The sequence below is a fragment of the Labeo rohita genome, unplaced genomic scaffold (genome assembly GCF_022985175.1).
Source record: "Labeo rohita strain BAU-BD-2019 unplaced genomic scaffold, IGBB_LRoh.1.0 scaffold_1315, whole genome shotgun sequence".
NCBI classification, from domain to species: domain Eukaryota; kingdom Metazoa; phylum Chordata; class Actinopteri; order Cypriniformes; family Cyprinidae; genus Labeo; species Labeo rohita.
In genome coordinates this window covers 10,002-22,664 of record NW_026127467.1, presented here as the reverse complement: position 1 = coordinate 22,664, position 12,663 = coordinate 10,002, and the positions used below count along the sequence as shown (strand labels likewise).

Sequence of the window (12,663 nt, the reverse complement as noted above, 5' to 3'; positions counted from 1 at the left end):
GCAAAAGTGTTGTGATGAATTTAATATTTGTCCAGCTTCCTCCTAGCGTGATTGGGAAGCTAAGTTTCCCATCTTCTAAATATAAACATTAAAAATGCAGTTTTTGGATTGGAGAGGAAGTTTTGAGCTGTTAAACCACAGTGTGTTTTTATAGTAGGTCTACATTATTAACTTTTATGTGAAAAGAAAGAGAGTGATTTGATTCCTCAAGTATGACCATTTTAATGAAAGAAACATCTTATTACCTGAGGGCTGGTAAATTGAATTTACAGACATAATGAAAGAGTTAGTGTCTGTGGGATCTGTTGTGTTGTCCTGATGTGACTCTGGGTGTTCGGGGCCTTTGAAAAAACAACATGATGAAAGAGGGTCAAACAGAGCTAATAGAAAACCAGAGGACAAATGCGAAATGACTACAATATGACTAAATTATGCATTTGCACAGACAAAAGTAAGTCTTATTGTTTTGTAACAACGTAAATTATTTTCATTTTGGCCTGAACGGTTCCTTTAAAAGAAGATGTGGTTAATTATGCAATAATGATGATCTGCTGAAGACTTGTAAGGGGAAATAGCACCAGACACTGCGTCATTTGTTAGCTATTATGCTTTTAAGCCGAGATCATTTCCAGAGAATGTCGTTCTCTTACCTCCACATATGGGTTGAGATGTGGCTGGTACATAAGTGATCAGAGAATATATTTCTGCAGGGCCAGAACAACTCTAAATAACATAATTAATAATTAAGATCAAGTCCCTTTCACATATAGTGATTTTAAAGATTGTAAATGCAGAGATACTCACCATACCAATTTCTTGACTGGGCACATCCGGTTTTATTGATCTCATTTTATTGCTAAGAATCAAATATTGATCTTTATGGCATCATTTCATAAATGCATATACAGACTACTGAATTCAATGCATGAAAAAAAACTTACTGTTTTCTTCTTTTTGTACCTAGAAAACAATGAGCTACTGGATTATATGTTTAATGCTATATTGCATGATAAATTCTGTATTCAACAGCATGAAGTTGAACAGGCCTCATTCATGACTTAAATTTTTGCATTCATGAAAGTGTTCCAAAGATCACACAAAATGAAAGAGGATCCAAAGAGCACACAACATTCCTGTATACAATTCACATATTTGTAATTCATGGGCAGGGATAATGCTAATTGTGAATGAGTATGCAAACACACATTATTTATGAATGATTCAAATTCATTAACATCAGAGGTTTACAATGCATTTACTTTTTATGCACAAATTACTCTGAATTTACTATGAACATTTCATGAACAAGGCCCAAATAATGTATATTTGTAAACTTTACTTACTTGCAAACCAGCACAGACAGATGAGTCCAGACAAAATGACAGCAACACCAGTGGAAACCAGCACTATAAACAATATATCTATGTCAAAACAAAACCAACACTTTTATTCATGTTTATTGTATTATTATCTTTAATATAAGTGCTTTAGATACACAAAACAATTGATAAAATCTTTAATATATTGTTTTGTTGTGTGCTTGGAAAGAAGTAAATTATATATTTTTATAGAGATTTTTTTATAGAGATTTGAAATAGATTGAAATAGTCAAATCAATTAAAATATGGAAGAAAGGGACTAATAATAAAACCTGTGTTTTGTGATGTGAGTGGATCTGTTGAATGAGCTGTTGAAGTGTGAAGACTAGAAACCGCTGCAACACAAAAAGACCTTAAATGAAATCATAAGCTACTTGACTGATGCATAATTTTGTATACAGCAGTATTTCCATATTTTAGTGTTTGAAAGTTGTGGTAAAATAAAATAAACATAAATAAATAATAAAATACATATGGCAGTCTACTGACATGTAGAAAAGCAGTAAGTTACTTGTTCTAGGACATGTCGATTGCTGAAGTTGAAGCTGTAAAATAATGAATACTAATAATAAATACAGATTTTTTTTTTTTTTTTTGTCGGATACATTGAACACTAAACTCTATTCACATGTGTCCATTTCTGAAGCGCGAGTGGGTGTTTCTGTTGAATCTGCAGTGAGAACATTTTATATTTAACATGGAAACAACAAACAAAGACCAGTATGTGTATCATCTTTACATTGTACTGAACCAAACATTGTAACAATAATTGATTGCTATGCATCTCATAGCAACAAGGTATGTGTTTCTGTGTACAGTGTGCTGAAATCGGAAGGATTCGAAAGTATGGTTGTGTGTGATCCTCAGTTGTTTAGTGTGTGATTGCCAGTTTACAAAGTCAGCAAGTGCATAACGTCTGGTGTTTTACAGTCTGTTCAGATTTTAAAAGTCATGTACTGTATTCGAGTCTTACTTACTATGTTCCGATATTTTGCTGTCACCAGGAAGTGTGGAGCTTGTAGTGGAAACTGCAGAAAAAAACAGCATAGAGTTATAGTATTAATAAATCATGCAATTCCAATATCCATGAATCCAATGGATTAATCCAGCATTAATTCTACACAGTGACTTTTACCACTGAGGAAGAATAGATGAACTTACTCATGGTTTCATTTGTCTTGCTTGTTGACAGGTTTGTCGTAGAATGAAGGCCTAATATTGGGAGGTGAATTGCTTTTCAGAAGGGAATCATTTCTCAAATTTTAACATAATAGAATAACCAGAAAAGGTGTTATTAGTAACGTACCAGTTTTGTTGTATGTTGTGGTTTCAGAAGCGAACATTACAGCTAAAGCTGTTGAAAGACATTGTGAAATTTATGGTGATGCACAGTATAGTAGTATATTAAATGTTCATCAAACAATTATGAACCTGAAATAATAATGGTAATTTTAAAGACATTCAGAATAGAGTATGAATAAATAATTTACAAATAAAATTACTCACTGGTTTTAATGGCTGTTGTAGTAGTTTGTTTAGTGGTGGTTGATTTTGAAACTGCAGAGACAATTTATCAGAATTACAGAGTCCGTTGCATTATTTGCGAACTTTAAAATGAAGTTTGTTTGTTGAAGATACAGGTCCTTTAGATACAAAGCATATGTCACATGTGATGTAACTTGACATAACCTCACTTTATGAATATATCAATAAAAAACTTACTTTCAACTGTTACTATCACTGGATCAGAGTGATTAGATGGAATTTGAGTTCGCCTCTTCATCACAGTGTAGAAGCAGGTTATTGTCACAGATGAACTCTGATCTCCAGACCAAATACTGATCTGAGATCCAGTGAGTGAGAGCTGACATGATGAGCTCAGTTTTGAGTTACTTTCTCTTCCATTTATGATAAAGACACACATCTCTATCTTCATCTTCAGATCTTCAGTATTCTCACAGCTCAGCTCAACTGTGTCTGTTTCCAGAATCACTGAAGCAGATACACTCAACTTGGCCTCAGGAAGAGCTAATGAATAAAAAAAGTATATAATATTTCATCTAGAGATCTCAGATTAGATTCTGGTGAAAATCTGTGTTTTTTCCCCCTTCAGTGTCCCTAACTTTCATCCTGTTATTCCTTTTATAATGAGTGATTTCTGAGAGAGAACAACAGTACAAACATCGGCAATTAGTTTCTAATTAAACAGTGTTTTGTGGCATTAGTTGTTTCGAATATGTTTGATATGTTCATGTAAACCAACTGTCAGTCACTGGGCTTTTATTTGCATCTTGTTTATTTTATTGCCACTGTGTAAAAATCATGATAATCAAGTCATAATCAACACATCGTCATTTGGACTACCTTTGGTACTGCTTGCAACATTTTTTAAATGTCAATAAATAAATTATGAGTACACCTGTCTGCCTGTAATGCTATTATTCATACATATTTTAGCAAATGGTTATGGTTAGGTAGGAGTAGGATTAGTGACTTAAAATATATTTTTAATGCTACATTATTACCAAAATTCGCATTGAAGGCCTACACTGTCTGTCCATTTCTCTCCATTATGTTTATATATAGGGTATACATACACTGCCAACACACATTAATGTTCAAACAACATGAAAATATAAGTTTATATATATATGAATTGTTTTTATATTCTGTATAAGGGATCGAAAAGGCATTTTTAAAAGGGATTTGAAAATGTATCTATAAAATGATATAAAAGATTGATAAACATTGTGTTACTGTAGCTCTATATATGTAATAATTTTTACATTTTATTTGTCAATATGTACATACTGTGCATTTCAGCATCTATCCAAACATACAAAAAATTACATTTTGTACCTGTAAATGTTACGTACTACTGTAATACCTATGTATAAACAATGAGACCAGGCTGAAATTTCTTACCTAGAACTGTCACTGTGGCAGGAAGAGAGTGAGGTAATGATTCATTATTCACATATATTGTGTAGTAACAGTAAATGTTGAGTGATCCAGGTGATTTTACAGCTGCCCATCTGAACACTTCAGCACCAGTGAGCTTAAGTATACAGTCCCATTTGTTTTTTGTTTGATTCTTTTCTTTGTTTGGGTAGAAATAACACTGATTCACTGTAACATCTTCTGGCGTCTCACAGCTGATCTTCACTGAGCTGGACTCTCTTATGACATCTGGAGATACTTTTACAGTAGGAGGTTCTGAAACAACCCAAAACAGATCATTACATCTCATTGACAATGTTTACAAGTACTGTACCATAATATTTCAATATTAATCACATATTGTGGGTTCTAAAAATGTGAAAAGGACAGCTGCTGATAAAATATACTATATACAGGTACATTCTATAGTACAAAGAATATGTCAGGTAGGTTGTATTAAAACACCATGTGACATGAGAAAATATAGCTGAAATATTATAGACAATAATTTGACTAATTTGTTCACTACAAATGTGACAGTCTACAGAATTTAATTAACATTACACAACAAAGATCACTTACCATAAGACTGAACCTCAATAAGAAGCTGAAAAACTATGAAAACAAACAACTCCATTACAGCAAATGTGAGAGACAGAATGAGGCAATGGGTGAATTAGGAAGTAGCACATCAGACCACAGGAAGTATTTAATGCATTGTGCAGTCAGTTCTATGAAGATGAATGTAGATCATGTGACCACATGTACAATACAATTCAAATACACTAACAGAGAGCAGATATGGGGCATATTTTGTGCTCAAACTCATACTAAAGATGAAAGGTAGTTTAGTAAAAGTAAATGTGCCAAAAAAATAACTGTACTATTAATAGGCTCAAAGAAAGACTAGATCATGATATCAAAATTAATACTGTGGACATATTTATTCACTCAGTGGCGACTTTATTAAGTGTTTACTTATGTTTACTTGTTTGATGCATAAAAGCAGACAATCGATTCATTTGTTCATTGATCTGACAATTGTTTGCTGTAATTATTAAATAAATATTGAATATTAAATCATAAGAGACAGAACATCACTGCAACCTAAACTAATTAATGATTATAGACATCTCAACTATGATGATTATTCAAAAAAAAAAAAAAAATAAATCTTGTTTATTTTTATTTACTAATTTTTTTCTGAAGTGGTAGTAGTACTCTGTTCTCTTATAAATAAAACAAAAATGTACAAGTTTCTGACTTTCTGGTAGAATCAGTCAAAGTAGAGGCTGCTATAATAGAATCAAAAATATTTCAGACTGTAGTTACACAACTGAAATATGACAAGAAAGAAAGCAGACTGAGCTGCTTGTCAGGTGTGTGTTTTTGTGGCTGTTGTCATAGTTTCGCCAGCAGAGGTCGCTGTTGAGACTCACAGATTGGACAAATGCATAGTCTTGGGAATGATTTCTTTTGCTGTTTTATATAGATGAGCAATATTAATATATGAACTTAAAATACTGATCTGAGATCCAGTGAGTCAGAGCTGAGTCAGTTTTTAGTTTCTTTCTCTTCCATTTATGATAAAGACACACATCTCCATCTTCAAACCTTCAGTTCAGTGTTCTCACAGTTCAGATGAACTGACTGTTTTCAGAATAACTGAGGCAGATGCTCTCAACTTGTCAAAAGGAAGACCTACTGAATAAAAAACGAGAGAAAAAGAGTAATGATCAAAAAGCAACAGTACATTTTAATTCCTTGGCTTCTGTTTTCATGTTTGAGAAACATCATTGGTCCAAAACAGTCTCTCATTGATATATTCAGGATTCACAGTTTCACCACTTTTTGACTAAAGAATTTCAATGACTTTTCCATGATCCTCACAGTGAATCATTACATTTTCAGATTATTAGAGAGATATTTAAACAGATTTGTAAATGACAGTATGGGGAACACCTGCAACAGAAAAGACTTTTGACACTGAAGTTTAAAGTGAAATGAGTAAAATGTCTCTGTGTGCTGTGAAGTATGTGTTTCATTTTAAAAATAAACTTCACTCTCAAGTTTTTGTGACACTTGTCACATTTTTAACAGTAGAGGTTATTTTGGCTTAAATAAGAGATTTCAACAATGTCACAATGTGCATTTAGGTTGGAAATACAACTTCAGTAGTGTTATTAATATAGTATAAAATACAATAATACAATCTTAAAATATCAGAAAACTGGAAAGTGAGCTATTTTAAGAAACACTGAAAAAAATCATCTAGCATTGAAAAATAATTAAAAATAAACAGCAAATTAATATTCAAATGATTTTTTTTAATACACTGTAGAATCTCTGATGCTGTGCATTGTAATAAAAGCTCATATGTTGAGATGTAAGGTATATGTACCGAATGTTTGACTTGGAATGTTTAATTTAAAAATAATCGGCAACTACAAGTTTTTATGGTTGTTGTCAAAGCTTCAACAGTAAAGGTCGCTGTTCAGACAGAAACATAGGATTCGACAATGTTAAAAGTGTCCATTTAGTCTGGAAATAAAACTGTAATTAGTAGTGGAATTAATATTACAACCCAATATACAATAACACAACAATATCAGAACTGCTGAGAATTCTCTACAGGTATATTGAGATGGTTACTCACTTGTTTTTGTGGCGGTTGTCAAAGTTATATCAGTAGAGGTCGCTATTGAGACTGTCACACAATGGACAAATACAACCCGCTAAAACGCTATAACGAGATCGCTAAATAAACACTTAAAAGTCTTTCAAAGTTTTAACACACAGATAGAAATTAAACGGTACATTGTGCCCTTCATCAGCCAAGAGCTAAGAGGTAGGGAGAACATTTTTAAACATACATTTGCAAAGCGTGTACACACAAAAGTTCATGTTTCTTCTTGGGACCTTTTTAGTTACACCCAGCGTCACTACCCCCTCCTACCCTGTGAATTTCAAATCCCAGGATTCCCCCATATCTTAAAACAAAGCCATAGCGTAAAAACCTTTCTCCTGCACCCGCAGGAGAGCGTAAGATTCCCTTTTTATGTCATTAAGAAGTTCAAAGTTTGGAGATCTCCAGGCTGCAGTTATACCCTTCTCATAATTTCTCTAGGAGCAAATCATTTGCTGTAATATGTGCTACTGACCAAGTATTTAGTGCATAAATGAACATACTTTAAAGAACTTGAACTTTTCTGTTTTGCAAATCCTTTTTTTGATTGGTCTTAGGAAATATTCTATTTTGAGATACTGAATTTTTGACTGTACACTCTAATCATTAAAATTAAAACAAAAAAACTTTTGAAATGTTTTACTTTATATGTAATAAATCTAGAATATATGAAATTTTCAATAAAAACATGTATGCACCTGTATTTTTTATTTTTTATTTTTTATTTTTTTACTGTTGTAATACTTACTCTGAACTGTTACTGTCACTGGATCAGAGTAAGCAGATGGTTTCTGAACTTGCTCCTTCATCACAGTGTAAAAGCAGGTTATTGTCACAGATTAACTCTGATCTCCAGACCAAATACTGATCTGAGATCCAGTGAGTGGGAGACGACATGATGAGCTCTGAATTAACTGCCTTGTCAAAAATGTATGAATTGACTGTGATTAGCATTGGTATATTTAAAATTCCCACATTATTTGACTAATAAATTTCCGTGATCTTCCCAGTCATTCATATTACATTATTAAATTAGGATGTTTAATTTTTAAATTAAGATGTTTTTTGTAAATTATTTTAGAGAGATGTTTGGACAGATCATGTTTACTAACACTGAAGGGTATCTGAAGTGCACTTGAAGAGAAATAAACTACAGTTGTAAAAAACATTGTGGTAACGCATACTAACACAGAAGAACAGCAATGAAATATCTCACCTGTAGCAGGAAGAGAATGAGGTGATTGTTTATCAATCCCCAGCATTGTGTAGTAACAGTAAATGTAAATTGATTCAGGTGATTTTACAGCTGCCCATGTGAGCACTTTAGCACCAGTGAGCTCAAGCTCACATCTCCAAATGGTTTTTATATTCTTCTCTTCTCTGTTTATGTAGAAATAGTATTCAAATATTATTCACATGTTTTGTGTTCAAAAAAATCTATATAAATAAAATTCTCTGCAGTTTTCAGCTGAAATTAATATTACAGGAAGCAAAACATCAACAAATTTTATTTTTATACGGGAAAATTATTGATTACTAAAAACTTATTTTCTAATTTTTCAGCTCTATATGTATGATAACCTTTTACTCAGCAGGCATTGGATTTCTGAACTGCTGTGATATATGCATGAACCAGTGTAATAAAATGTTGGCACAGTTATGTTTATCTGTTTCAGAGAAAACTGAACATGCTTTTTAGCGCCACTCACTGGACATTTTACTTTGAAACTGAGTGATATAAAGGGATATAATATAATTTTTACCAAAATGTTGCCACAGACACATTTTTTCATGAGCCTGTGTCTACTATGAATATCTCACTGCTGCTACACTTTCTATACTATCTACTGATGTAACTGTCAGTTTTTACTGTGTCCCTTGTTGTACTATTGTCTGTATTTATTCATTTTTTTAGCCCTTGTTACTGTCTGCTACACACTATTGTGTTTCAATTTTATCCATTGTCATGCAATAAAAATAAATTTGACTTACTGCAGTAATAGTCTCTATAGTCAAATGAGTATGTCAGGTAGGTTGTAGTCAGGTTGTAGTTTTTTGTTCTAATAAAACTTTGTTACCTATAAATGTGGACATTTTTAAGTAAATAAGACCATAAGACTTAACCTCCATCAGGAGCTGAAAAATTATGAAGATAAAAAAGTCCATTACAGCGAGTGTGACAGAGACAGAATGAGACTCACACAATGGGTGAATAAGGAAGTAGCACATCAGTCCACAGGAAACCTTATAACGTACTGTGCATTTTGATGTAGGTGAAAGTATAGATCATGATTCACATTTACAGACATATACAATGTAACATTTACATATACACTGTGTGCAGAATTATTAGGCATGTTGATATTCTGGTCATATTTTTTTCCAAACACATTTTACCAATTCCAAACCACATCAGTCTTAATAACTACTGTCAATTTTGTATTTAATCATTTATATGTGATATATAATTGTCCGTGAAGGCTGGAAGTGAAAAACTCCTTATATTTAGGTGTGCATAATTATTAGGCATGTTTTCCTTTACAGATAAAATGAGCCAAAAAAGATATTTAACCCAGACTGAAAAGTCCAAATTATTAAATGCCCATGAGAAGAATGCAATACTAATGCATTACAAGAATTTGCAAAGTTAAGGCTTGACCATTGGACAGCAAAATGCTTGTTGAGTCTGCATGGTCAGAAAAAACAGGTGGAGAAGAAAAGATGCATGTTAACTGCAAAAGAATTAGGAATTAAGGTGAAGAATTAGGTGTGACACCATCAGGAACCGTTTCCAGTTCTCCAGCGCCACCATTTTCCAGAACTGCAACCTACCTGGAGTCTTCAGAAGTGCAATGTGTCAGGTTCTCAGAGACTTTGCTTGGTAAAAAATCCTAAAAAATGCCCCTTACTTAATAAGAATAACAAGCTGACGTGTTGTGAAATACATGAAGACAGTTTTTTTTTTTTTTCTATAGGCTTTATAGACAGATGAGTTGAGAGTGACTCTTGAAGGACAAGCATCACATCCTCTTGTACCTCTGATTCAAGAATTTATCTTCCAAAATCTGGCAGTAATTTTTGGGAGTTCATTTTAGTCCATCTCTGCAAGTCAGACTTTTCAGGATAGGAGACTAAACATGAACTCCCAAAACTTACTGCCAGATTTTGGAAGATAAATTCTTGAATCAGAGGTACAAGAGGATGTGATGCTTGTCCTTCAAGAGTCACTCTCAACTCATCTGTCTATAAAGCCTATAGAAAAAAAAAAAAAACTGTCTTCATGTATTTCACAACACGTCAGCTTGTTATTCTTATTAAGTAAGGGGCATTTTTTAGGATTTTTTACCAAGCAAAGTCTCTGAGAACCTGACACATTGCACTTCTGAAGACTCCAGGTAGGTTGCAGTTCTGGAAAATGGTGGCGCTGGAGAACTGGAAACGGTTCCTGATGGTGTCACACCTAATTCTTCACCTTAATTCCTAATTCTTTTGCAGTTAACATGCATCTTTTCTTCTCCACCTGTTTTTTCTGACCATGCAGACTCAACAAGCATTTTGCTGTCCAATGGTCAAGCCTTAACTTTGCAAATTCTTGTAATGCATTAGTATTGCATTCTTCTCATGGGCATTTAATAATTTGGACTTTTCAGTCTGGGTTAAATATCTTTTTTGGCTCATTTTATCTGTAAAAGAAAACATGCCTAATAATTATGCACACCTAAATATAAGGAGTTTTTCACTTCCAGCCTTCACGGACAATTATATATCACATATGAATGATTAAATACAAAATTGACAGTAGTTATTAAGACTGATGTGGTTTGGAATTGGTAAAATGTGTTTGGAAAAAAAATATGACCAGAATATCAACATGCCTAATAATTCTGCACACAGTGTATGTATAGCAGAGCATGAACAATAATATCTGATCTAATGGTTTTAGAGGTCTGAAATATAATAGATAGATAGATAGATAGATAGATAGATAGATAGATTTTTAGTTCAGCTCTCATTGAATGCCCAAGCTCTTCTTACAGCGTAGAACTGCATTGGTGGGGCTTGCCGGACAAAATGCTCAGGGCCCAGTTTTTCAAAAGTAATCCACTAGGATATTGGATAACAGATTGGATCAAATCTTGAAAATGGGTTTTTCAAAAGAAAAAACGGATTACATAATCGGATTAGATCACGTAATCTAATCTTGGTTTTGATCCGGATCAAACCTTTAGTTTGGGTTTTTCAGAACTTTTTTGTAGGATTTGGATCACTTTGATCCAAAAAATATGGATTAAACTGATCCCATCAGAAGGGTGGATTCAGCGTGGATTTCATGCCCAAAATGTAATGAAAACTTTAAAAATGTATCAAATAATACTATATTTGGATCATGCAGTATCTTACAAGATATCCTATTTATTCATAAGGTTTTAAGTTTATTTGTTCATCCGTCAGGGTACAGTGATTAGGTAAGCTTTAACGTATTCAGCCTTTCAGTATAGGCCTACAGCAAAGTAGAAAGAGTTTGGCCTCATAAAATAATCCCCCAAACAGCTGTCAAAATTGACCAAAAACAATAAATTTTATTCTGTCACTAATTGATATATATATTCATCACAATCGAAAATATTTTTGTTTTTAGAATATTTATTAGTGAAGCATGCAATGATTACAGAATAACCAAAAAAATGCAAAGAATGGCAATCACGGATTTTGAAATCCAAAACAAATCCAAATCAGAAATAGTGTCTAACTATTGCGTCCCTTGTTGCACGTCCTGTTTGCTCGTTCTGGCAGAGGAACAACTGACTCTGACCAAACTGCAGCAAACAAAGGCCAGACTTGAGATCCGCCTCCTAAAGGCTACGCTCAGACAAGCTGGTCTCTCCACATCAGATGAGGAAGTCTGAAATTATTGTGGAGTATTTGACATTAAGTCTTTTTTTTAATTCAATACATCTATATTTGATACTTGTTATAAATATCCTCAATGTACAGTGTTTGTGTTGTAGGTCTCAGATGAGCGGACTGCTGGAAGAGGATGGGGTGGGGTTTTTTCTTGTTTTTTGTTTTTTTTAAATGTGTGTGTTTTCATTTCAAATAAAAATAAACTTATATTGACCCCACACTGGCTATTCTACTTGTTGCTTTTTACATATCTATAGTTCTACATTGTGATTTCCTATCCTGTTTGAGCACTGGTTATCCAGATTTGGTGATCCTGAAAAGTTCCTATCCGGATCAGATTGATCCAATCCGATGTTGCTTTGAAAAACTGGCTCAAAAGTAAGATGGATTACGTGATCACGGATCGCAAAAAAAAGGATTACTAAATCCGGATCAATTTTATCCGGATTCAACCTTTTGAAAAACCGGGCCCTGGATATTCACTTCAGTCACAGTATATTCCACACCAAACACTGAATAATGAAAATAAACACTTATTTGTCTGCAAATAAAGATACTTTATTTATAGTGGTTATACATAATAAAACTATACTTGAGACTGATCAGTGTATTTTTACCAAACTGCAGGCCTACATGTGATCTTCTGCATTTGAGTGAACTCGTTTATATATAATTCTCAAATGCAAGTCAAGTGTGAGAAAAGAGACAGAATGAGACTCAGACTATATGTGTTTTAGGAAGTGGCACATCAGA

General features: G+C 33.3%; 1 protein-coding gene and 1 long non-coding RNA gene across 2 annotated transcripts; both read right to left on the bottom strand.

Moving 5' to 3' along the window:
* Window positions 1-218: 218 nt before the first annotated feature.
* Window positions 219-1,130, bottom strand: LOC127158049 (uncharacterized). Its single transcript, XR_007826052.1, has 4 exons — window positions 942-1,130; window positions 805-856; window positions 651-723; window positions 219-341 (listed from the first exon to the last, which is right to left on the bottom strand). It is a non-coding gene; the product is annotated as an uncharacterized LOC127158049 (long non-coding RNA).
* An 869-nt stretch (window positions 1,131-1,999) lies between these two features.
* On the bottom strand, window positions 2,000-5,431 carry LOC127158048 (uncharacterized). The gene is made up of 8 exons (XM_051101192.1): window positions 4,902-5,431; window positions 4,305-4,595; window positions 3,102-3,407; window positions 2,886-2,936; window positions 2,686-2,733; window positions 2,541-2,591; window positions 2,357-2,407; window positions 2,000-2,049 (listed from the first exon to the last, which is right to left on the bottom strand). Exons 1-8 carry the CDS (start codon window positions 4,954-4,956, stop codon window positions 2,000-2,002), a joined length of 903 nt encoding a protein of 300 aa, XP_050957149.1. The 5' UTR covers window positions 4,957-5,431.
* Window positions 5,432-12,663: the final 7,232 nt, after the last annotated feature.

Bases quoted from the DNA above. Each gene is read 5' to 3' on its own strand.
- LOC127158048 (XM_051101192.1), bottom strand. From the start codon at position 4,956: ATGGAGTTGTTTGTTTTCATAGTTTTTCAGCTTCTTATTGAGGTTCAG. The intron at 2,937-3,101 runs GTAAGTTTTTTA...TTGTCTCTGCAG, and splicing joins AGTGATAGTAACAGTTGAAA to TTTCAAAATCAACCACCACT. The intron at 2,592-2,685 runs GTACGTTACTAA...TCCCAATATTAG, and splicing joins CACAACATACAACAAAACTG to GCCTTCATTCTACGACAAAC.